The sequence below is a fragment of the Lepus europaeus genome, chromosome 3, assembly GCF_033115175.1.
Source record: "Lepus europaeus isolate LE1 chromosome 3, mLepTim1.pri, whole genome shotgun sequence".
NCBI classification, from domain to species: Eukaryota; Metazoa; Chordata; class Mammalia; order Lagomorpha; family Leporidae; genus Lepus; species Lepus europaeus.
The window spans coordinates 86,932,753-86,958,530 of record NC_084829.1 but is presented as its reverse complement, the minus strand read 5'-3'; the positions used below and the strand labels follow the sequence as shown (position 1 = coordinate 86,958,530).

At 45.5% G+C, this 25,778-nt stretch overlaps 1 protein-coding gene across 1 annotated transcript in view; it reads left to right on the top strand.

Moving 5' to 3' along the window:
* BACH2 (BTB domain and CNC homolog 2) overlaps window positions 1-25,778 on the top strand; it is a 381,025-nt gene that overhangs the window by 283,109 nt on the left and 72,138 nt on the right. Inside the window, exon 4 of the mRNA XM_062187613.1 lies at window positions 16,808-17,062. Within this exon, the coding sequence (XP_062043597.1) occupies window positions 16,820-17,062 (243 nt within the window). The 5' untranslated portion in view covers window positions 16,808-16,819. The remainder of the gene's footprint in view (window positions 1-16,807; window positions 17,063-25,778) is intronic.

Here is a 25,778-nt window from a genome sequence, read left to right as displayed (position 1 = left end):
CATCTGCAACATCGGCATCCCACATGGGTGCCACTTCGCGTCCCGGCTGCTCCACTTCTGATCCAGCTCCCTGCTAATGCACCTGGGGAAGCAGCAGAAGATGGCCCAAGTGCTTAGGCCCCTGCCACCCAAGCAGGAGTCCTGCATGAAGCTCCTGGCTTCTGACTTTGGAGCTGGGGCAGCCCTAGCCATTGCAGCCATTTGGGGAGTGAACCAACAGGTAGAAGGTAGATCTCTCTCGCTCTCTTTCTTTCTCTCTCTCAGCCAAAGTTTTTGAAGCTAATTTGAGGAACGGAATGGTTTAATTAAAATATTTAGATGTTCTCCTGTTTCCGGTCTCCTGTCCCTCTCGCCCCTCCCTCCTCCCCTCCCCCCCCCCCCCCAACATCGTCGCACTCCAAGTCCACTAATTTCTGAGTTGAGTTTTTCGGGTTGTGTCTCTGATTTGACAGTAATGCTATAGTTGGAATTAGCCAGACTTGCCATCTCCCCTTTTTTCTGCATTTGACTCCGTTGTCTTTTCTTAGTCTTTGATTCTCTGTTGTGAGTTTTGACTCGGTTCTTATTCGAAGACAGAATGATTTCTGTCAGGTTCTGGGAACTCCCCTCCCACCCCGTGAAGTTTTGGGGAGGAGTTGCGAGCCCCGCTGGCTCTGGCTCGGCTGAGCTCCGCAGTGCCTTCTATTAAAATGTAAAATGATCCGTTGAGTCATCCTCCCTCTGGTTTGACTCAGATGCTTTATGGCGCACTTTGCATGTCATTTCTCTGTAATGATTTCCCCATGGAGAACGGTGTCTGATAGAATCCAGGCAGACTGAAGATTGCTCTGAGTCAAATGGATCTTTTATTCTTTTACTATTAACCCTTATCTCTCGGTTTTCCCATGCTCACATTTTCCCTGAAGGAGCCTTAATGAAGTAAAGAGGCTCCACCACCCTCATTTAGCCTCCTAATCACTGTTCACAATTTCTTCTCACATTAGCAGCATGAGGCTCTGGGGTAATATTCCTCTGGCTAGCAGGGGAGGGGAGGGAGCACTGGGAGGGAACATGTCACGTAGATGCCCCGATAAAGAAGAAAGCCAGAAAGAAATGACTTTTCTGTGTCCTTTAACTCCTAAGAGGCAAGAGGCAAATGCTAATAGGAAGCTGAGATTGATGTATGAAAAAATGAATATGAATGGAGAACAGAGATACAAAGGAGTGATGCCGGAGACAAGCTGGAAGTGACAGTTCCAAAAAGAAAACCGGCCGAGGGTAGAAAATGACCCTATCCCAGAAGAACGGATGAGAGCATTGACTGTAGCCCTGGCTGTGGGGGAGGGGTGGTGACTACAGCAGCACCAAAGCGAGCATCAAACTAGAGAAAGCAGCAGGGAAGGTGGCCACAGAGCTGCTTCTGCTCTGCCCATGCCCAACTCACTCTTCCTCGCCGCTCCATCCGCCCCGCCACGCCCTCCCTCATGCCACACCTCCACCAGTGGTAAACCTGCTTCTTGGACAGCCTGGCGTGGCATCGCTTTCACCCATTGATTTCAAAGTGTTGAATTCTTTTCTCTCCTTTTTGAAAAGAGCATACCGTGTTATTGTTAAGCCTGAGCTAGAGTCTTGTCCCTGACCCCTTAAAAACAGCGTTGTCTCACCTGGCATCAGTGGGCTGAGACTCGGACAGGAGAGGGTGGGCACCCCGCCCACCCCGCCCCATTCTCCAAAGCCACGTGTCTAAGACAGCTTCTGAGAGAGACCCTGTCTGCACACCAGGAACTGTTTTGGAAATGGGTAGCAGCAAAGTGTTGAACTGTTTTGCGGTACCCGTGGACCCAGCATACCTTAGATACGAGTATAGGAAAATCGGCCTTTGATCTGTCCATCCTTTGGGTGACTCCATTGAGAAGGTGTCCTTGGGCGGGTCTTCCCCTCTTCCTCATCTTCCTCTCCCGCCACCCCCAGCCAGCCATGTTCTTTTGAGCATCTCTAACCTCTTAAAAGAAAAAGTCTCCTTGGGAGCTACAGTTAGGGAAGCTTTGTCCAGGATCTTCCCGAAGCTCCTGTACTTTCACAGAACCAAAGAAACAGAAACTAGAGGCAGCTTGGGAGCCGCCTGGTCTGTTTCCTTACTTCCTAGAAGATGACATGGGGATGCGAGCAAGTGGTTTGGTTTTCACACAAAAGGAGAGAGTACAGGATCTCTGAGGGGTATGCTGTGAGCCCGAAGTCCGAGCTCACCTGTCGCACCAGCCCTCGGGTGGCCTGGTCCCTGTATTCAGCTCATTTGTGTGATTCTTAGTGAAAATCTGCTTCCCTTTGAGGACCCTTCTGACCACCAGTTGTAGGCTATGAGCTGTGGCTGATCTCTCTTCATTTGGAACCCAAAGTCCTGAGACCTTCATGACCAAGTCCCACCAGGCTGTCACTAAACACTTGAGTTGTTAACCCTTCCCTACAATCTTTACTTTGGGGAGAGCTAGATTTTTTTTAAAAAATAAAATATAATGTAAATATAGAAAACATAGAACAAATATGTCAAAAACCAGATGATTGTGACAGTGCCCCTGAGACTAACACTGTGGTGTCGCTCTCCAGGGACAAGTTCCTCCCTAAAAAGGGAGCCTGTGTTCTGAGCTTTTCCTGTGTCTGTGTCAGCTCAGAGTTCCATAGCAAACTACCAGGCTGTGGCTTCAACAGCAGACATTTCTTCCTCATGGCTCTGGAAGTTAGAAGTTCAAATATCAACAGGGTCTGCTTCTTGATGAGGGTCCTCTTTCTGATTTATAGCAGCCCTCATATTACTCTGTACATTCATGGTGAAAAGAGAGGGGGACAGGGTCTCCCTAAAGACCCTGACCCATATGTGAGTCTCCACCCTTCAACCCAAAGGTCACCTCTTCAAATATCATCAATCTTGCAGGTTAGGATTTTGACATGAATTTGGTGCCACACATTGTGTCCATAACAGTATTTATCCTAGGTGTTCAAATTTTGCCCCTTTTAAATCTCATCTCTCTTGGAATTGTTTTGGGTTTTGTGGAGTTTTTATTTTTTTAAGTCAAAGTGACAAGGAGAGAGAGAGAATCTTCCATTCGCTGGTTCATTCCCCAAATGGCCACAGAGGGCAGGGCTGGGTCAGACCAAAGCTAGAAGCCAGAACTCCATCTGGGTCTCCCACATGGCCTGCAAGGGCCCAAGTACTTGGACCATTTTCCTCTGCTTTCCCAGGCACAATAGCAGCATCATGCATTGGAAGCAAAGCAGGCAGAAATCAAGCAGCATCCTGATACGGGATGCCAGTGTTGCAACTGGTGACTTAACCAGCTGTGCCACAATGCCAGCCCTCATGCCCTTTTTTGGACTTGATAATAGAATTAGATTACATCTTATTATTTTGTGCCTCTTTTCCTTAGCTCAGTATTCAACATGAGGCGTGTGAGATTCATCTCTGTTGCTGCATGGGGCTAGAATTTGCTTTGTATTGTTCCATTATGTGAATATATGGAAACTGTACCCCTCAGATTGTTCATGCCTCCTGATCCCAACAGGCACTATGCTGTTTCCAGTTAGAAGCTATTCTGAGCAATGCTGCTTATATGAGTATTCATTCAGTGAGTTCCTGTCACAGAGGCAGAGTATAACCAGAAGTGGATTTACTGGATCATACATACCACAATTCGTCTATTGTGCTGGATAACGCCAGACTCCTTACGAGGTAGAGCAAACCATCAGTGGGCTGGAATTCATGTGGCTGTGTATGTCTGCAGACACTCCACATTGTCAGACTTGCTCATTCTCTCCAGGTTGGTGGCTGTGTAATTGATCTTCAATTCTGCATTGTAGCATGGTCTGCTACCAGCGTTCTGCTATTTCTTCTAAGTCAGCTTCTCTATCAGAGTCTGCTTCGGCACTCAGTTTGTATTTAAATGTATGGGAAATGCTGAAGGTTATCACTACTTTATTACCTGATAGTTTGGAAGTTGGGGTTATTTTTTTCTTTTGAGCTGAATAAATGAGTGAGTAAAACAACCATATTAGCAACAAAAATTACCAAAAAAAAAATTGGAGCTTGTCCTGATTGTCTCCTTTTATAGTTTTGTGGTGTAGTTTTCAGCTGTGTGGTGAAAATCCTTATCACAAACTATGTAAGTAAATTGAACTTCCTCCTGAAAGGTCAAGGAAAATGAGGATTATACTGAAGTACGAGAACCATGCGGAGCTATTAAGGATTTGATGATAGAATTGCAAGTGCTTCCTCCTAACAACAGCCTTACATTCCAGGTCCCTTGGCACTAACTAGTCTGCACGCAGATGGAGTGTTTGAGTAAATAAAGAACTTGAAACGTTTTAGCTGCTCCAAGTCAGACCCTTACTTTAGCAATGGAAGGCATTAGTGACGTTAAGTGACAAGCACTGCAGTTTTCCATTAGAAAATACTGGAATTGGATTGCTTTCCACTTTAAGTAAGAAGTTGGAGTCTTGAGGCAGTTAGAAAATGCTTCCAATCCGAAAGTAATAACTAAGTAATTTTAATAGCACCATGCACTCTAAAATTCTATAGACCTGATAACTTTCTTTTATAAAAACCAATCTCTACAGGTTTATAGCAAATAACCTTAAAAAAAGAAAGCTTGATAAGAGCAGAAATTTACTCAGCAATTACTAAATAATTTAGTGTTTGATTCACACAAGTACTTACTTAATGTACTGTTTCTGGAAGAAATGTGGTTGGGATTTCAAGTGAAATGGTTTATAATTTGGTCTCTTTCATTACCTGCATGGCAGATTCATTTCTTTTCATCTGAAGCTTTCTAGACATGACAGGCTGTCTGTTAAAACTTAACATTCTACTTTTTTTGTGAATTGCAGCTTTGCAGATTTCCCACTGCGGATTTTTTTTTTTTCTTTTTCACTTTTTTGATTTGTACTTTTACCTTCCAGGCTGTTAGGCATTTTTAAGTTGTGAATGTGACCTGGTAATGAATGGGGAGAATTGAGTTAATGAGTGAGTCTGCATTCACTAATACTCTTAGGTTTAAGTGAGAAAAGTTGTGTTCTATGTAACTTTTCGAGGGGCTGAACAACCTATGATAACACAATAATATGCTGAACCATATGAGGAGATGCTTGGGATTTATGTGTATGTACATGTGCATCTGGGGTTTTTGGCCTACAAAAGGAAGAGTGAGATCCAGCCAAAACCCAAATCAGAACCTTTGGAAAGCTTCCTTGCCATCTGATTTCAGTTCATGTCTGCCTACTTTAACACACTGCCGAATGCTCAGAGCAAAAGACTGGGTGTTAGATTCCGCCATGCTATTCTGTTACTCACTCTACCGTGAAGTATTTCATTCTTGGCCAGCCCAAGTGCTGCTGCAGATTTGAGGATTTGCTGCGTTAGGGGGAAAATGTTATTCAACTAGTTTGAGTAAGGCTGGTGAGAAGAAGGAAACCTCATGGGACATAACGCAGCGCTAGGAGAGGTGGGATTCCATTTGGCCTTGGTCACTCACAGACATGAATTGGAGCACATTCGTAGGAGAACACGCATGGTAGTTGGAGAAAAAGAAGGTTGAGTGGTTTTTAAAAGAAGAAGAAACAGGGTGTTCCATGATGCTTGAAGAGGGGCTGGCAGGGAAGGCTGTGGTAAGACTCCAGAGAAATACAAGGGCCAAGGGGAAGAAAGTGGCACTGGTACAGCGTAAGTGAGAATTATCCAGGAATCGCGTGGTAAAAGCAAGAAAATCCTCAGTCTCAGGTCTAACAACAGCTTCATGAGGCGGATAGATTTCAGACTATCCTCTTTGATGAGCAGAACTAATACTTTTCAAATGTCTTCCAAAACTCTGGAAGGTTTAGCACATAGTGCAGATGGTCATGTTTATATGACTGTGGTAGCTTACTTCATCAACTTGGAGTGCAGTTGTTGCCACATTTCCTTTATTTTCCCAAACCTGCCCTGTTAGAATAGAGTCTCTCCTTGAGGCTCCGCCCTCGCCCCGCCCCCCAGCTGGCTGAGAACCCAGAAAAGAGACCATTCTTGTGTGAGACCTGGAATCTGAGCATCCACCCTCTACCTTTGCCTCACCACTGTTAGATGAGTGCTGCTGGCGGGACAGACCCTGCCTCCCTCGGGCCTCGGTACAATATACTTCTAGGTGACATATTCTTTAATTCACGTTTCTTTGCTCAGCCATGGTTCCCAGAACAAACCTCTGAGCTAAGATTGCTGGGACTGAAGGAGCAAATAACATTAACTCCATATATTGCGCCAAAAGGCAAATTTTACTGTCCGTCCAGACAGATCTTGCTAACTCAGAATCTTCGAAGAGCAGGGATTGAAGCCCTAGTTTCTTCTCTTCCTAGAAAGTTTTGGTTCCTTTGAGTATTTTCCATCCCATTCCCTGTAGCCAGCTCTGCTGTGGCAGTTTGCTTAAGCTCTCCAATATCAACAAGGATAAAACAAGGCACGTAGTGGTACTTACAGGGTCAGAGAAAGCTACTGTCTCTGAATTAAAATGGCAGTATCCCATTCCCTCAGTGACCAGCTGAGTCTATTTCTTTTACAGATAATTTTAAAATCTTATTTATTTAGTTGAGAGGAAGAGAAAAATCGAGAGAGAGAGATCCCATCTGCTGGTTGAATCCCAAATGTCCACAATGGCCAGGGCCAAGAACTCAATCCAGGTCTCCCATATGTGTGACAGGAACCCAGCTACGTGAACCATCACCTCTGCCTGCCAGGATCTGCATTAGCAGGAATGCTGGAGACAGGAGTCTGAGGCAGGAATTGAACCCAGATATTCCAGTATGCAATGGAAGATGCAGGCATCCTAACCACTCAATGCCCACCCCCTTTTGTAGACTTTTAGACTCTGAATTTACAGATCTGTAAGATCTTTGTTGATCTGGTTTATACTTTTCATTTTTCAGGCTTGGTGGCAGGCCCGTAGTTAGATGGTATGCCCAGATCCACAAAGCTGATCAGGGCCAGGGCAAGACCAAAAACCCTCAGCCCTTGGTCCACGCTGCTTTCCACTGACCCTCATTTTGATTTCTATTTTATTTTTTGCTTTCAGTTCATGTTTGCTGAAGGACTTACAGCTTTGTATCCTTCAAAGCAAGCTTCAGTCTTGGGGTATAATAGGTTTTACCCAAAAATGAATTGGGAAAATTAGATAACCTGTTGTAAATCTCCTACTTCTATTGAATTAAGCACACATTATATATCCTAGAACCTCAATTATTCCATCCATTTCTGAGTGTTGCCAGCTATAGGCAAGTCGTTATGACTTTGTTAGAGAAGAAACAATTCTGTAGATGGAATTGAGACAATATGTTGGAGAAAGAGTAATAATTTGATAACGAAGAATAAAGAAAATAAATCAGAGTTGAGATAACTAAAACAACACAATAGAGAATATCTGTCTTTCTACCAGCTATCTCCCAGATAATAAAGAATTTAGCAGCAATTTCATAGTGATAAACAGAAGGCAGGTGGCCATCCTCTTACTCTATGACATAGGGTCATTAGAAGTGAGTTGTATGATTTAGAATGCTATTCAGACTACATTTAAAATGATTCTAGATAACAAAGCTCATCATTTATCATCAATTATTTATATCAATAAAGGCATTATTGGAATGTCAAATGATATTTTTTTCTCACAGACACATTTTTCTAATTAGGTATGACAAACCATTGATAGCCAAGATTCGACTATAGGGCTAGCATGTGGTAAGTTATTCTTTCCAATATACTTAAAGTAGTTGCAGCATAAAGAATAAGTCCAGGAATTTTGTTTCCAGTTAAGATGGAATAGCAGGCACTGTCTTTATCCACCTACCTGAAACAACTATTAAAAACAAATCAACCGGGAGTGCAGTGGAGGATGGCCCAAGTGCTTGGGCCCTGCATCCGCAAAGGGAGAACAGGAGAAGCACCTGGCTCCTGGCTACGGATCAGCGTGGTGCGCCAGCTGCAGTGGCCATTGAGGGGGTGAACCAACGGCAAAGGAAGACCTTTTCTCTCTGTCTCTCTCTCTCTCACTGTCCACTCTGCCTGTCAAAAAATAAAAATTAAAAAAAGCAAACCAACTATATTAAACCATGGATGTTTAGATACTGGGTACCAGGCAACAAAGAACAGCAGTCTCAGAGAAAACAAGCCAGGCCCAGCATACTGCTTTAAGGGTTTCCCAGGCCATGGCACAGGGTGACTCCTAAGTTGAGGAGACCGAGCTGGGAGAATGGAGCAATGACAGTGGCTAGAGTTCAGAAAGCGGGACACACAGAGAAAGAGGCCGAGAGATCTGCAGTGTTGCCCTTCAGTATCCTGTAGACTTCTGATTGGCAGGTGCACATGAGGAAACCACCCAGAACAATGAGAGGGAACTTCGAGCTCACAGACCTGGGCCCCACACCTGCTCCCACCAGCCAGATTAGAAAACCTGCGGTTCAGGGAACACTGGGTAAAGTACTCAGAAGTGTTTTGAATCAGCCGGGAGGGGTAATGGGCCCTAGACTACGTGCTGTGTTTCCCATATAACAAATATCAAAAAGCAAAACCTGGAAGGATCAAACTGCTTCCAACTGACTCAACCCTGTCCGTGGAAACAAAGTTCAAGGTTATTGATTGGAACACAAAAATACCCAGCAGCCAACAAGGCAGGATTCAAAATGTCTAGCATCTAATCAAAAAGGTCTAAGCACCCAAAGAAGCAAAAATAATTACGTAGCTCACAATGAAGGGAACTAATAAGCAAGACCAAGGCCTGGGGCAGGTGTCTGGCAGACCTAGGATGCCCACCTCCCATTTCGGAGTGCCTGGCTGGAGTGCCAGCTGCTCCACTTCCAGTTCAGCTTCCTGCTGGTGTACACCAGGGAGGTGACTGCTGATCAGTCAAGCTCTGAGTCCCTGCCACCCATGTGGGAGGCCCGGCTTCAGCCTGACCCAGCCCTGGCTGTTGTGGGCATTTGGAGAGTGAACTAGTGAATGGAGGACCTCTTGATAGCTCCCCCAACTTTTAAACAAGAAAATTTAAAAATTAGTAAATAGGGGCTGCTGTGGCATAGCAGGTAAAGCTGCCACCTGCAGTGCTAACATCCCTTATGGGCATAGGTTCACATCCTAGCTGCTCCATTTCCAATCCAGCTCTCTGCTGTGGCCTGGGAAACCAGTGGAAGATGGGCTAAGCTCTTTAGCTCCTGCACCTGCATGGGAGACCCAGAAGAAGCTCCTGGCTCCTGGCTTTGGATCAGCGCAGCTCTGGCCGCTGCAGCCATTTGGGGAGTGAACCAGGAGATGAAAAATATTCTCTCTCTCTCTCTCTCTCTCTCCTTCTCTGTCTCACTCTCTCCCTCTTTCCCTCTCTCCCTCTACCTCTGCCTCTCTGTAACTTTGCCTTTCAAATAAATAAATAAATATTCTTAAAAATAGGAAATATTTAATATGTTATGGAGAGACACAGATTGGACTTTTCAGATGAGGAATACTGCATTTTGAGATGAAAATTACACCACTGGAAAGGATTAATGACAGATTAGACATTGTTAAAAAAAAAAAAAAAAAAGCAAAAGGTTTGGGCCAGCACTGTGGCATAGCAGGCAAAGCCACCACCTGCAACAACATCTCATATGGGCACCAGTTCAAGTCCCTGCGGCTCTACTTTTGATCCAGCTCCCTGCTAATGCTCCTGGGAAAGCAGCAGAAGATGGCCTAAGTGCTTGGGCCCCTGCACCCACATGGAGACTTAGATGGAGTTCCAGGATCCTGACTTCGGCCTGGCCCAGCCCCCGCCCTTGGGGCCTTTTGGAAAGTGAATGGAAAATTGTGTGTGTGTGTGTGTGTACCTCAGAGACACACAGAGAGATCTTCCATCTGCTAGGTCACTCCCCAGATGATCACAATGGCGAGAGCTTGGCCAGGCAGGAGCCAGGAGCCAGGAGCTTCCCTTGGGCCTCTCACATGGGTGTAGAGGCCCAAGCACTTAGGCCATCTTCTGATGCTTTCCCAGGACATTAGCAAGGAGCTGGATCGGAAGTGAAGCAAGCAGGACTCACACTGACACCCTTATGGGATGCTGGCACCGCAGGTGGAGGCTTTACCCACTGTGCCACAACACTGGTCTCTCAATAAATTTAAAAAAAAAAAAAAAAAAAAACCACCAGAGGGAGAAAGTCATTCCTTACAGAGGAACAAAGGTAAGGATGACAGATTTTTCACTGGAAACAGTGCAAGAGAAAGGACAGTGGAATGAGTTTTCAAAGAACTGAAAGGAAAGAAAAAGCCAAAATAGAACCTACATCCCTCAAAGGTAACTTCTGAAAATGAAGGCTACCAGCTTTGTAGGGAAACAAAAGTTCTCAGTCTCCCTCTCAAATTTAAAATAAAAAGGGCAGGGAAGGACGCATACTATAAATACTGAAGTAATCAACAAAACAACATGCCAATAAAAGGGGTAAACTTGAATCATAACACAGATTCAATGTAATACAAAAGGAGTCAGAAAAAGAGGGAAAGGGGAACAGAGAACAGATGGACAAATAGAAAACAAGTAGCAAGATGGCGGAGTTAAGCTCAGCCAACTCAGTAATTGCAGTAACTGTAAATGGGCAAAGAAACAGAAACTAAAAGTCAGAGATTGTCAAATTTTTTTAAAATAGACCAAACCCCAGTTATATGCAGTCTACAAGATATAATCCTTTTTTAAATTTTAAACGTATTTTAAAATTGTACATATTTATGGGGTACCATACAATGTTTCAAAACATTTACATCATGTAATATTTAAATCAGAGTAAATATATCTCCTGAAACATTTATCATTTCTTTATGGTGAAAGCATTCAAAATGTTTTCTTCTAGGCTTTTTTTGTTTTATAGAGAAGTATACAGTACATTATTGTTTTCTGTGTCACCCTACTGTAGAGTACAACCACAGAACTACTTACTACTGACTTATTACTAACTGTAACTTAGTACCTGCTAATCAACCTTTCCCCGGTTGCCCCTCATGCCTACCCTCCCCAGCCTCTGGTAGGCACCATTATACTCCCAACTTTCATGAGATTTCACATATAAGTGAGATCATGTGCCTGATGGGTTTCTTTTAGCATGATGACCTGCAGAAGAAACTCATTGTAAATATGAAGATACAAATAGGTTAAAAGGATAAGAATGGGAAAAGATAAACTGTTCTTCACACTAATCATGAGAAGCCACAGAGTGGCACTATGCACAGCAGATGAACTAGGTATCAGTACAAGGAATATATCCAGGGACTAAAAGGTGATTTCACAGTGATAGAAGAATGAATATTTTAAGAGCAAATAAGCATCCTAAATAGGGATGCATCTAATAGCAGTATTTCAAATTGCATGAAGTGAAAACTTGAAGAGTTACAGTAGACACGTCTACAGTAATTGAGATTCCAGGGCCCCTTCTCAGTACTTGATAGAACCTATAAACAGAAAATCAGAAAAGAGGTGAAAGATTTGAACAACACTCTTCCTACAACTTAACCTAACTGGCATGTACAAAGCACTCTGGCCAACAACAGGATGCACATTCCTACAAAGTGTGTATGGAATATTTACAAACATGCACCATATTCTGAGACATCCAACAAATGCCTGTCAATTTAAAAGGATCAGAGTCATACAGAGTTTGCTGTCTGACCACAATAGAATTTAATCTGAGAACAATAACAAAATTAAGCTGGAAACTTCAATATAAATGTATAAATAGCACATTTATAAATAACTTATCCATCAAGAAATTCAAGGGGCTGGCGCTGTGGTGTAGCAGGTAAAGCTGCTGCCTATAGTGCTGGCATTCTATATGGGCGCTGGTTCAAGACCCAGCTGCTCTACTTCCAATCCAGCTCTCTGCTATGGCCCAGGAAAGCAGGGGAGGATGGCCCAAGTCCTTGGGCCCCTGCACCCACGTGGGAGACCCAGAAGAGGCTCCTGGTTTCAGATGAGCCCAGCTCCGGACAGTGCGACCATTTGGGGAGTGAACCAGTGGAAGATCTCTCTGTCTGCCTCTGCCTTTGCCTCTCTGTAACTCTGCCTTCCAAATAAATAAATAAATCTTTTTAAAATTTTTAAAGTATTTTGAACTGTGTAAAAATAAAAATTCAACATTTCAAAATTTGTGAGATACTTCCAAAGTAGTTAGGGATGAATTTGTAATGTTAAAATCTATATTTGAAAAGACAGAAGATCTCAGAAAAATGTATTCAACTTCCACCATAGGAAACTGGTGGGAAAACATATTAAACCCAAAGTAAGCAGAATAAGAATACAGTAATGAGAACAGAAATCACTGAAACACTGAAATAGACAACAGAACGAGTAAAATCAAGTTAACCAAACTTGATACTGGTAACAATAACATTGTTGAACCTCTAACCAGACAGAGCAAGAAAACAAATAGAGAAGACATGAATTCCCAAAATCAGGATTGTGAGGGGTGACATCAGTACAGATTCTACCGATATGAAAACGAAATAGTGTGTATAACTTATACCAATAAACTTGAAGATCCTTTTTTAAAAAATTGAGCCTGTAGCTTAGGAAAACCCCATTTAAGGAAGAAATAAAATCAATTCTATGGGGGGCAGGAGAGGGGGATTTCTAGTAAATTAAAGAGGAAGAAAGGGGCCGGCACTGTTGCATAGTGAATAAAGCCACTGCCTGCAGTGCCTGCATCCCATATAGGTGCCGGTTTGATTCCTGGCTGTTCCACTTCCAATCCAGCTCTCTGCTATGGCCTGGGAAAGCAGAAGATGGTCCAAGCCCTTGGGCCTGTGCACCCATATGTGAGACCCGGAAGAAGCTCCTGGCTTCAGATCAACACAGCTCCAGCCATTGCAGCCAATTGGGGAGTGAACCAGTGGGTGGAAGACCTCTCTCTCTCTCTCTCTCTGCCTCTCCTTCTCTCTCTGTGTAACTCTTTCAAATAAATAAATAAATCTTAAAAAGAGAGAGAGAGAGAGAGGAAGAAGTGCTTCCCAGCTCATTTTGTAAGACCATCATTATTACCATAATTCTAAAACCAAACCAAAAGAAATATTAAAACTACAGATAAAAATCACTAACAAACATAGATATAAAATTTCTTAACAAGATCAAATTGTTGGGGCTGGCAATTGTGGCACAGTGAATTAAGCTACCAACTGCAATGCAGTTAAACCATATAGGTGCCAATTCAAGTCCTGACTGCTCCACTCCCCATCCAGCTCTCTGCTAATGCACCTTGAAAAACAACAGAAGATGGCCCAAGTTGTTGGGCCCCTGCACCCATGTGGGAGGCCTGGAAGAATCTCCAGGCTCTTGGCTTCAGATCAGCCCAGCTCCTGCTATTACAGCCATTTGGGAAGTGAATCAGCAGAAGGAAGACGGACTCTCTCTCTCTCTCTCTCTGCCTCTTTAACTCTGTCTTTCAAATAAATAAATTTAAAAAATAATATTTATATGGAAATGAAAAGGATCAAAATGACTGAAAAAGAGCAAATAAGCACATTGTGACAGTAGCATAAAGATAGGCAAGTAAATAGAAAAGTCCAAAAATAGATCCACACATATATAGATCATTGATTTTCAACAAAAGTACAAAGGCAACTTAGTGGAGAAAGAAATTCTGTTTAACCATGATGCTGGAATAGCTGGATATCCATAACAAAAAGAAAAAAAAAACAATCCATACCTTGTTACATATACAAAAATTAACTCAAAATGATTATAGACCTTAAAAAATAAAACTTCCGTCAGAGAACATAAGAGAAAATCTTCATGTACTTGGTTTAGGCATTACTTTTTTTTTTGGATACAACACAAAAACCACAATCCATAAAAGAAAAAATTGATAAGTTGGGCTTGTCAAATGAAAACTTTCTTCTCCTTGGAAAAGAAAGAAAAGATGAGAGAGAATGAAAAGATAAGCTACAGAAGAGTGAGAGAAAATACTTTTAAAAATTGCATACCTGATAAAGGACTTTTTTTCAAAACAGATAAAGTACTGTCAAAATGTATTCTTAAGAAACAATCCAATTAAAAGTGGGCAGGCACTGGGCTTAGTGGTTAAGACAACAGTTAGCACACACGTGTCCCACATCCAGTGCCTGGATTCCATTCCTGACTTCAGTTCCTGATTCCAGCTTCCTGCTGGTGCAGACCCTGGGAGACAGCAGTTACAGCGTATGGACTTGAGTGTCTGCCACCCTTGTGAGAGACCTGGATTCCATTCGCAGCTCCCAGGCTCAACCCTAGTCCAACCCTGACCATTGTGGGTTCTTAAGAAGTGAACCAGAAGATGCAGCCTTGCTCTCTCTCTCTCTCTCTCTGGCAATAGTTTTTGAAATTAAAAAAAAAAAATTAATGGGCAAATGATTTAATAGACATTGCTCGAAAGAAGATGTCCAGATGGCAAATAATCACATTAAAGATGTTCAACATCTTCAGTCATTAGAGAAAGCAAATTAAAATCACGCAGAGATACCATAGTGTACCTACAAATATGGCCAAATTAGAAAGACTGGCTGTACCAAGTATTGGCAAGGATACGAAAGAACTAGAACTCTCATATGCTGTGGGCGAAAATGTAAAAACCGTACAATCATTTTAGAAGATGGTGGTTTCCTAAAACTTTAAGCATACACTAACCGTATGACCCATCCATTATACCCAAGAGAAATGAAAGCGTATGTTCCTACTAAGTCTTAGATACCCGTGTTCATAGCAGCTTTATTTGTAGGAGCCCAAAACTAGAAACAGCCCAAATATTCACCAGGAGATTAATGGAGTAAAAATTATACTATAGCCATACAACAACATGACTTGGCAACAAAGGGACAAACTTTTAATACACACCAATTATGCTGAGTAAAAGGAGGCAGACATAAAAGAATACATACTGTGTGATTGCACTTGTATGGAAGTACCAACTAATACATAATGTCAGAAAGCTGGTCTCTTGTAGGGGGTGAGGCACAGAGAGGTAGAAGGGAGGAACTGTCAAAGCATGTAATGACACTTTGGGGAACCATGGATATGTTGACTGTCTTGACTGTGTTAATTTCATAATTGTACATACATGTCAAAACATCAGATACACACGATAAATATCTGCAGTTCACTGTGTGTTAAAGCTGTTTAAAAAGAAAGTAGGACTCACTACTGGAATTCATACTAGTAGTAAATATTATTCAAAAACTGCATTTTGTCAATTAATTACACATGCTGTATTTAAAAATACCTCAATGGAGACTTTTTAAAACAAAGAACCCCTTTGTAGGGACCCAGTTGTGGTGCAGTGGATTAAGCCACAGCCTGCAGGGCTGGCAGCCCAAATGAGCGCCGGTGCTAGTCAGACTGCTCCACTTCCTATCCAGCTTCTTGCTAATGCACCTGAGAGGGCAGCACAAGATGGCCCAGTGCCTGGGCCCCCGCCACCCATGTGGGAGACCTGGATGGAGTTCCAGGCTCCTGGCTTTGGCCTGACCCAATCCCAGCCATTGCATCTATTTTGGGTGGAAGATTTCTCTCCCTGTCTCTGTGTCCCTCCCTGCCCTCCCTTTTCCTGTCTGTCTCCTTCCTTCTCCCTCTTTCCTTCTCTCCCTCTCTCTCAGTAACTCTGATGCCTTTCAAATAAATTTTAAAAAAGAACCCTTTTGAGGACCAGCACTGTGACATAGTAGGCTAAGCCTGCACATGCAGTGCCGGCATCCTATATGGGCACCAGTTCATGTCCAGGCTGCCTCATCCAATCCAGCTCTCTGCTGTGGCCTGGAATAGCAACCAAACCCCAGTGCTTGGTCCCCTGCACCTACATGGGAGACCTGGAAGAAGCTCCTGGCTCCTGGCTTTGGATCAGCTCAGTTTCAGCTGTTACAGACATCTGGGCAGTCAACCAGTGGATGGAAGACTTCCCTCTCCCTCTTCCTCTCCCCCTCTCCCCCTCCCCCTCTCCCCCTTCCCCTCTCCCTCTCCCTCTCTCTCTCTCCCCTTCCCTCTCTAACTACCTCTCAAATAAATGAATTAAAAATCTTAAAAAAAAAAAAAAAACTCTTGTAAACTCTTTTGTAAAAGCAATCTTCACTTTGAATCCATATCTTTTTTCATGGCTCCTAGGTGATATGTTATATCTTCTTAAAGAAGATGTACAGCAAGGCTTGTGGGGGAATTACAGCACAATTCTGCATGCCTTTAAAAGCCAAGCACCAACAGCATTATGTTGGCTGTGCGTGGTCTTGGAGTAGCAGAGGGCAGATAGAATGGCCGCCTATATCTAAGTCTCCAGCGCACACGGAGTTCACTTGCTGAATTATGTGTTGTGAGAGTGTTTACTCCGCTCGGCGTCCTAGCCAAGTTTCTACTTAAGAACTTACGTGTCCTTCATCAAGGCGGCCTGGCAGATACTTCAGAATGATTCATTTCCTCTGCACAGATCTCAATTAGGCCTTGAATTGGGACTGTTGGCATGCAAGAGTTCCTTTTCAGCCTTCTAAGAAAATCACAACTACCACGTTGAAAAGTACGGATTTGTTGTAAATATTTTATACGTGTTCCATTAAAAAAAAAAAAAAAACTGGATTGACCCCGGGGGGGATACAAACGTAGTGAATGGCGAGGGTGGAAGTCGGCCGGACGCCTGGGCTTTCCAGGTGTGTCTGACCTCAGTTGTGCTCAGCGAGCAGGGATGTGCTGATGGCGCTGCTGTCTGCGGGCTGGGGGCCGCGGCGCCGGCAGCCCCGCTGTTCTCGCGCCTCCTCCCTCTGACTCGGTCACGGCGGTGACTCAGCCTTTCTCCGTTTCAGGGTGTGAACGGCATGTCTGTGGATGAGAAGCCTGACTCCCCCATGTATGTGTATGAGTCCACAGTCCACTGCACCAACATCCTCCTCGGCCTCAATGACCAGCGGAAGAAGGACATTCTCTGTGACGTGACTCTGATCGTGGAAAGGAAGGAGTTCCGCGCCCACCGGGCTGTGCTGGCCGCGTGCAGCGAATACTTCTGGCAGGCGCTGGTTGGACAGACGAAAAATGACTTGGTGGTCAGCTTGCCGGAGGAGGTACAGTGATGGGGTTTGTTGGTGTGGTCGTTGGAGGGGGGCTTACTGACAGCCGGCAGGCAGTCCCGGCGCCACGTGCCTACTCTGGGGCTACCGTGCAGGCCGCCACGTGCCACAGGTTTGTTGGATGCACTTGACGTCTTGGAGCCATGAACATGAGCTGCCTGTTTCCTTAAGGGAACTGAGCCTCAGCGGGGCCCCAGTCCCTCGGCGTTTCTCATTCTCGGGTTTTGAGTGGTTCAGTCTTAGATACCAGGACCCGAAACACTGCTGTGATTTCTCTCTTTCAAATGGTTTAGGGATGGCTAGATTTCCCTTGAGAGTTAAAGAATGAAAGCATTCACAGCAGCTTCCTTGCCTGGGGGAAAAAATTTAAAGCAACCAGTAATTTTCACTGTTAATAGAGTCGGATTCTAAGAAGTGTAAACTTGCTTTTCTTGCCATTGTTGAAAACACCCTACTAGGGTTTCTTCATTCCTTCAGTGAGAGCAGTCACTTTGGTACTTTGGGAATGCCAGGAGCTGAGCTTGCCTTGTCCAGACACGACCTTGGATTGGACGGAGGGGCTTCACCGAGGCAGACCCTTAGATCAGTCACCCTTTGAACTGTGACTACGAGTCCTCTTCTCCAACATCCCAGACTTCCCTTCCGTTTCATGGCCTGCAGGGTGAGACCGAGCAGCCTCTGGCTTTGCGTTCAGAGCAGAATCACTCCCCAGGCACCTCCATGACCCTAGGGCCTCCTCCAACAGCTGTGCGAGCTGTGTACCACCCAACTGCCAAGCCTTTGTGAACAGAGTCCCAGCATTGTGAGTGCTCCCACTAAGCCGCTTCTTGGCAGCAATCTTAAGAGAAACCAAAGATCCCATCCTCTGGATGCCAGGCGCTGATGGTCGCAACAAGCATTCAATCCCAGGGATCATAAGCCCAGAGTTATTTTCAGAGGCCTAGCTAGTAATAGAAATGGGTGAGGCAGGTTGTACACGGAGTCTACAAAAAGTTCATGGAAGATGCCTAGTGTGAGAAAAGCTATGCACGCATTTCCAAACGTGTTCACCAAAATGATCTCTGAAAGTCCTCGGTGCACATTTTGAAGTACTCTGGTACATGAGACAGTAGGAAGTGACGGGGCAAGCACCTGCTCTGCTGAAAGGCACTCGGTTCAACATAAAGAGCAAATAGACAGGCAGACAAGAGGTGGAGGCTGGAGGGCCACGGGATCGCAGTCATTTCTGAAGCAGCACCCACTGTTGCCCCTGAAGAGCAGGAGAGTGAAGACTCTTCACATTAGTCTGCCTGTTCTGTCCTCACCACAGAATCCTCACGACCACTCTTCACTCCTCTAGTGAGTAGATCAATAGAGAGATAGCAGGAACCAAAAGACAGTGGAAGGAAAGGAAGGGCTTTGTTCCAAGTACGTGAGAAGGCGGAGGAATGGCAGCTGTAGTGTGGGATCCCGAACTGGTTCCTCCTCATCTGTTCCTTCAGAGGCAAACCGAACCCATGAGGTCGCCCTGACGGTTAGGTAAGATGACAAGTGTGAAAGTTCTCAGCACAGTGCCTGGCTCAGAGTAGGCGTGGGTCAAACGGAAGAGGCTTTCTTCTCTAGACGTGGCCAGCGGAATGCCTTTCTTACTTACTCCAGCTCCAGAATTCTTTGGAAATATTTGGGAAACCTCCAGTTAGCCAGAAAGGTATTGGGGAAGCAGATGGGGCATATCCTGAATTGATATCTGTTACCTCTTTGAGAACACTTATTTTTTTTAGTGGTCCTCAAAAAGTTTATGTTAGAATTTATTTACAAATGAAAATCATGCTTGACCTATATAGTCTCTTTGGTAACTGTTGGCTGTGTGACCCCAATGCCAGACCTGCCCCCAGTTAGCACTGAGATCCTGGTCCAGTCACCTAATTTGCCTGAGCCCCAATTGTTATGTGTGAAAACCCCACAAAGCCTGAAGTCCTTCAATCACTTATTAAAAAAATAGTTTCAAGGGGTGACTGTTTGGGCAGGCAGTTAAGATTTCCATCAACATGCCCACTCCGTGTCCCATATCAAAGTATCTAGATTCAGTTCCTGGCTCTGGCTTCGGCTCCTAACTACAACTCCTGACTCCAGCTTCCTGCTGATACAGACTTCAGGAGGCAGTGATGGTGGCTTGGGTCCCTGGGTTCCTGTCACCTACATGGGAGACCTGGATTGAGTTTCCAGCTTCTGGCTTCAGCCCCAGCCCAATCCTGGCCATTCCAGACAGTTGAAAGCTCACTCTGTCTTTGCCTCTGGCATAAACAAATAATTATTTTTTAAATGCAATACCAAGGCAGTAAAGTACAAAGGGAACTGGGATAGATGTATATGACATACTCCTAAAGCCTCTTTTGAGGGCAAATCGCTGCTTATTTCTGGCATTGCTCACTCACTCTTTGAAGTAGATGACCCACAAAAATCTACTGGTTGACCTTGTGGGTTGCATTCCAGTTGGCATGTGTTGATTTTCTTGCCTCCTCGTCCTGTCAAAGGGCTGCTGTCCCCGCGTCCTCCAAACTGTTGAAGCATTCTGGTTGCTCAGGGACCTGGGATCTTCAGGTGTAACCAGGTACTTCAAGGGACCCATGAATTCATATTGTTGGTAATCCAGCTCTAAGCATCTTGTTGATGGAGCCTGAAAGTCAGCCTCAGTGGCATTTTCCTTTGTGGCCCTGTACCTGTTTCTAGGGCCTCTCTGAGGAGCCCTCCACCCTGCTCAGAGCACCTGCCTGTGGCCCATGTGCTGGGCCTGGCCTTCCTCCACCTGCTCTGTGTACACTGACTTGCCCTCGCACACTTGGTAGGAATTGTCCTACTGGGCTCAGTGAATGACTTCACAGAACTTGAATTAAGTGGCAAATAAGCAAACATCCCAAACACTACCTTGGAAAGTAGCTGCCTGCAACTAACTGCGGTTTGATTCCTGTGATGAAAGAAAAAGCATTAAATGAGCTCCTTGGAAATCTTTAAACTTCATCGTGGGGCTGGTATTGTGGAGTAGCAGGTAAAGCTGCTGCCTGTGACACCGGCTTCCCATATGAGCACCAGTTTGTGTCCCAGCTGCTCCTCTTCTCATCCAGCTCCTTGCTAATGGCCTTGGAAAGCAGCTGAAGATGGCCCAAGTGCTTGGGCGCCTGCCACCCATGTAGGAGACCCAGAAGAAACTCCTGTCTCCTGGCTTCCGCCTGGCCCAGCAATGGCTGCTGCAGCCATCTGGAGAGTGAGCTAGCAGATGGAAGATTCTCTCTCTCTCTCTCTCTCTCTCTCACCTTCTCTCTATATAACTCTGCCTTTCAAATAAATAAATAAATCATTTTTAAAAATAACTAAAAGATTTTAAACAAAATAAAACAAAAAATCAACCTCATTGTAAATCTGTTAGCAAATTCAAATCAACTTCTGGCCTGCCCCACCCTTGCTGCCACATGGGCCCCTCAGTCCGCCTTCTTCCCTACCAACTCTTTGTGCTTCTCAGAGGCCAATCTGTAAGTTCCACTTTGGATCATGCAACTTCCAAATCCAGACTGCCATCCCTGTCTCTCTCCCTCCTCCTCCCCTCCACTCCCCTGCATTGTCAATTTAGGCCAGACTCAGCTCTGGCCTCCAGCTCCATCCAGTCATACAACTCTACTCCCAGATCCTGACTCTTGATGAGCAGTGTCGTTACTAGTGACTTGGAACCACTCACATTGCAAGTGTAACCTCTCAACTAAAGGGAAAGAGGCAAAATAGAGACCTCATTATAGAAGTCAAGGAATAACTGAATTGTCTTGATTTTTTTCCCCTAAAATGGCACAAAAGTCCATGAGATTTATAGGACTTGAGTATTGGCTCCTCACTGAAGCATGCACTCATTTATGTGTGTCAGCAAATAGTAAGACATAAGCCACTCTACCTGGTACTTTCCATTACTCGATAGAACAGATCACTTAATTTATGATTAGTAAGTGTATTTTGTGTGCAGAGAAGGAGCAAAAGTAGTATGAAGCATCACAAGGCCATTCTTCTATTTCTCATTAGGATTAAAAATAGTTCAGCAGGGGCCAGCACTGTGGCGTAGCAGGTAAAGCCACTGCCTGCAGTGCCAGCATCCCACATGGGCGCCAGTTCATGTCCCAGCTGCTCCACTTCCAACCCAGCTCTCTGCTATGGCCTGGGAAAGCAGTAGAAGATGGCCCAAGTCCTTGAGCCCCTGCACCTGCGTGGGAGACCCGGAAGAAGCTCCGGCCACTGTGGCTAATTGGGAAGTGAATTAGCGGATGGAAGACTCTCTCTCTCTCTCTCTCTCTCTCTCTCTCTCTCTCTGCCTCTCTTTCTCTCTCTGTGTAACTCTGACTTCGAAATAAATAAATAGCTCTTTCAAAAAAAATGGTTCAATAGACACTTCCTTAGCTGTGGTCCTGGAGACTGTTCCAGGCTGGGTGCTGGCCATGCCAAAAGTAGCATCAGAGTCACCAAGCTCAGTCTTGGGACGTGTCAAGAGCAGAGCACAGGAATGAGATGTGCATCTGGGAGAGGCGTAGCCCACAGTGGGTTTGGGCACCAAACCCCCATTCTTTTTTCTTTTTTTAAGATTTATTTATTCATTTGAAAGAGTTACAGAGAGAGAAGGGGAGAGAAAGAGAGCAAGAGGTCTTCCATCTACTAGTTCACTTCCCATATGGCTGCAGCAGCCATGGCTGGGCCAGGCTAAAGCCAGGAGCTTCCTCCAGATATCCCACGTGTGTTACAAGAGCCCAAACACTTGGGCCATCTTCTGCTGCTTTTCCCAGGCCATTAGCAGGGATCTGGATCAGAAGTGGAGCAACTGGGACACAAACCAGTACCCATATAGGATGCTGGCATCACAGGCGGCAGCTTTACCCACTCCACCACAACACCAGCCCAACTCCTGACCCCATTCTTATGAGGCTGTTTGGCTCCCTCCCAGGATGCCAGGGGAAGAGCTGCTGCTGAGAGTTATTGCCAAGACACTCCCACCATCTTTTGTGCTTGTTTCCTGTGTCCATTCACCCTGGGGGGAGGGGGAAAGCCTCGTGCAGGGAGGGGATGGGTCCCTGGTGGGAGTGAGTATGGCCCCTTCAGGTGAACCTTATGTTTTCTTAGGTGTAAACATATTTCAGATTTCTCCTGGCTTGTACACTGTCTTTTACTTGCTCTCTCTCACTCACTCACACACTCTCAACACGTTGAAGCGAATCTCATTTTTTCAGCACTAGACGAAAAGGAAAGCTGACCCCGAGGGATTGAGAAGAAAGGGCATGTGTTGTTCATCTTAACCACAGGGTGCAGGAAGAACATCCCCACCGCAGTACTGCCAAGCACAGACGCCAAGAAGAAATTACGGAATCATCTTGCCTGGGGGTTGGTAGAGGATAGGAAAGCCATTCATGTCCCTGGAATGGTTTAGGTCCAGACATTTAAGGGAGCAATAAGACAGCCTCGATTGTCTGAACAGTCCTCTCGGTATATAATATTACGGAGAGTACTTAACACTGCAGCTGAGCATGCCAAGAGCATCCTGAGCCAGAGTGGGACTGTGGGGCAGGTGGAGTTTGGGGCTATGGGGAGGAGAACTCTATCGTGGCCGAATGTCGAGTCAGCCATTGGGGCTTCCTCCATTCACCACCCACACAGAGCAATCACCACCACTCCTTGCCTGAAAAAGAGAAACAAAAATTTTAAGAACAGAAGAGCAGCGACCATGAGAGGCTAGGGACATCACAACCTGTCCCTTCACACCAGCGAATGGAAGGCTTTGAACGAACCAGGAGAGCTGTTTGGGCTTCTGTGTCCTCTCTCGTTCGCGCATTCATCCAGCACACAGCTGCCTACCAGGGTCCTGATTCGTACCAGGAGGCACCGTCCTAGGTGCTGGACGAACCCAGCTTACATCCCAATGGCAAGAAAGAAAAGTAATGAATAGCGAGTATACTTTCTTAGATGCCATTGGGGGAAACACAGCAGAGAAGGGGGTCCGGGAATGTCAGAGTACAAGTGCTGCCTTTTTAATAGGGGTATCATGAACAGTTGGTTTGAAGAGGGAGACTTTGGAGGAGAGACCCGAAGGATGCAAAGGAGCCAGTGGTGCTAACCTGCTGGGGAAGAGATGGGATAGCAAGGGAAAGGCCTGGAGGCTGCAACAGGCCTGGTGTGTTTGATGCACGGTGATGGGACGAGCAAGGGGAGGGTGGGAAGGAAAGTCTCAGAGTGGGGACGGAGCCAAGCAGTGCACCTTGCTGAACACTTGGCTCCCTAGGAATAGGCTGGGAGGCCATTGGAGGGTTTTCAGGAGGTCATTTTGACTGCTAGGTGGGCAAGGGCAGAGGTAGGCAGAGGTAGGCAGACCCTTCAGAGGCAGCAGCACAGGCTTGACATGATGCCTTGACCAGGCCACAGCAGTGTAACAGAGCTCTGTGTCAGCCTCTCGTGATATTTTTAAGGTCAGGCCAGGCTGATAGGATTTTCTCATCCGTTGTGTAGAAGGTGGAAAGGATAGAAGTCACAGAAAACTCCAAGGTTTGGGGTTGCCATTAACTGTGATTGGTCAAGACTCAGAGGAACAGGTTCGGCAGGACGGTTTGAGGAGGGCAGGATTAGAAGTTCTGCTCCTAACAGGTGAAGTTTGAGATATGTGTTCACATCTAAAGTGAGGTGCCTGGCATCCAGCTGGATATTCACAGTGGGGATTCATGGGAGCAGTCCAGCCTGGATATAATAGTTTTCATACCAGAACACTGGGATATTGACAGTCACAGGATTAGATACGATCACCAAGGGAGAACGTGTGAATAGAAAAGAGATCCCAAGAGTGGGCCTTGGTGCTGTCCACGTCAGAGTGATGAGAAGGAGCCAGCCGGAGTTGACCGAGGAAGGACAACATGGAGGTAGGAGGAGAAGCCAGAACGTGCGTTTCTGCAGGCTGGTGAAGCAGGTGTTTCAAGGAGGAGGGAATAAGCAGCTGTGTCAAATGACATGCTAGCTCCGAGGAAGGCTGCAAATCGGCCATCGAGCAATTTGGAGGCCATTTGTGGTGTTGCTGAGCACTTTGGGGAAAGTAATAAGAGAAAAAGGCAATTCAGTAATTTCCAGAGAGTGGAAGGAGAATCGGAGAGAGCTCATGTAGGCTACATTTGTTAGCTCTTTCAAGTTAACAGGAGAAGGGAGGTGAAACACTATCAAAAGAGGCTGCATTTATCTTTTTAAGGACAAAGCAATCCCAGCATGTTTCCACTCTGGTACAGATTACCAGTGTTCACCCACACCCTATTTTCCTTTCTTCCTGGATACATAGGAAGGCGAAATTTGCCATCAGATGGGCCATGTGACTGCATCTGGCCAAGGCAGCGTGGGGCAAAGCAGTGAGCTGCTTCTGGCCTGAGACTATTAAAAGCCAGGCGGAGATCTTCCTGCCCTTTCCCGTCCGTTTAGCTGGCCCCAAATAACTCCAGGTTGGAGGAGCTGAAGCCCAGATCCCTGTGTCATTGTTGGAAGAGACTAGCGGAGAGCCGGAGAGCCGTCTGACCCCCATTCAGACTGGCGTGGATAGGACTCAACTCCTAGGCTAAGCCATTCACATTCGATCTTGTGTTTGTGACCACAGCAGAGCCTAACGTATCTTGGTTAGGCTAATACCTGGGCTGACGGGAAAGTTCCAAGTGAGAAAAAGCTTGACAATACCAGAGACAGAAATGTATTTGCTGGTTGAAGTCCTGGCAGTGCCCCCGGGAAGGTGACAGATAGCAGCCCAAGTAGTTGCAACCCGATGGGGCACTTCTATGGGAGACCTGGATTGAGTTCCAGGCTCCTGGTTGCAGCCTACCCCAGCCCTGGCTGTTGCAGGCATTTGGGGAGTGAACCACTGGATGGAAGATCGACCTCTCTTTTCCTCTCGTCCTGTCTGTCCCTCTCTCTCTCTCTGTTGCTATCTTTCGAATGAGTGAATACTCCCTGGCTTGTCAGAAAACGTGTTACAGACAGTCAGAGGAGATGGCGGCCGTGAGCTGTTTGATGGCTAAAACCTAGGCAGGTTGCAGGAGCTGCACAAAGATCATGCCTCTTGAACCATTTCAAAGGGTTCTAGGATTTTGAGAAAAGTATCTCACATGTAATGGCCTTCGTGTCAGTGTGAGTGCACACCAAGTAACAATACTGGGGACCAGCCTGACTCACAGCGCTGCTGTTCAGATTAATGAAAGGTGCCATGTTAAACTTCTTGGAAGGGGATGCTATAGAAACGGTGGGTATTCTTATTCCCATAAAAGGAAAGAACAGGCTACTCCGATGAAACAGCTCTTAGCTCAGGATCCAATGAAACAGCTCTTAGCTCAGGATCCTCGTTAAAAGCCATGGTACGATTTTCCAAGTCGCATTAGTGAGACCTGGCAGCCGATGAGAAAAAGCAAGTAAATAAGAAGAAGTCAAAATATCCCAGGGAACTGCCTGCTGGCAAGAAAGAAGTTTTCAGGTCGCGGAATCGTGCTGATGATTTTGAAAATGCCTAAAGGCAGAAGTTATTTATAGTAACGCCAAGGTGACTTCGAGCCCTGAAATCTGGGCCTTGGTCTCGCATGGGGGTACAATAAAGGAGTGCCACAAAGAGGAGCCAGTGCCATTGTGATCCCAGCTCTGCAGGCCGCGGGAGGATGCTGATACAGAGGGAGGGAAATCGAGTGCGAAAATAGCCAGA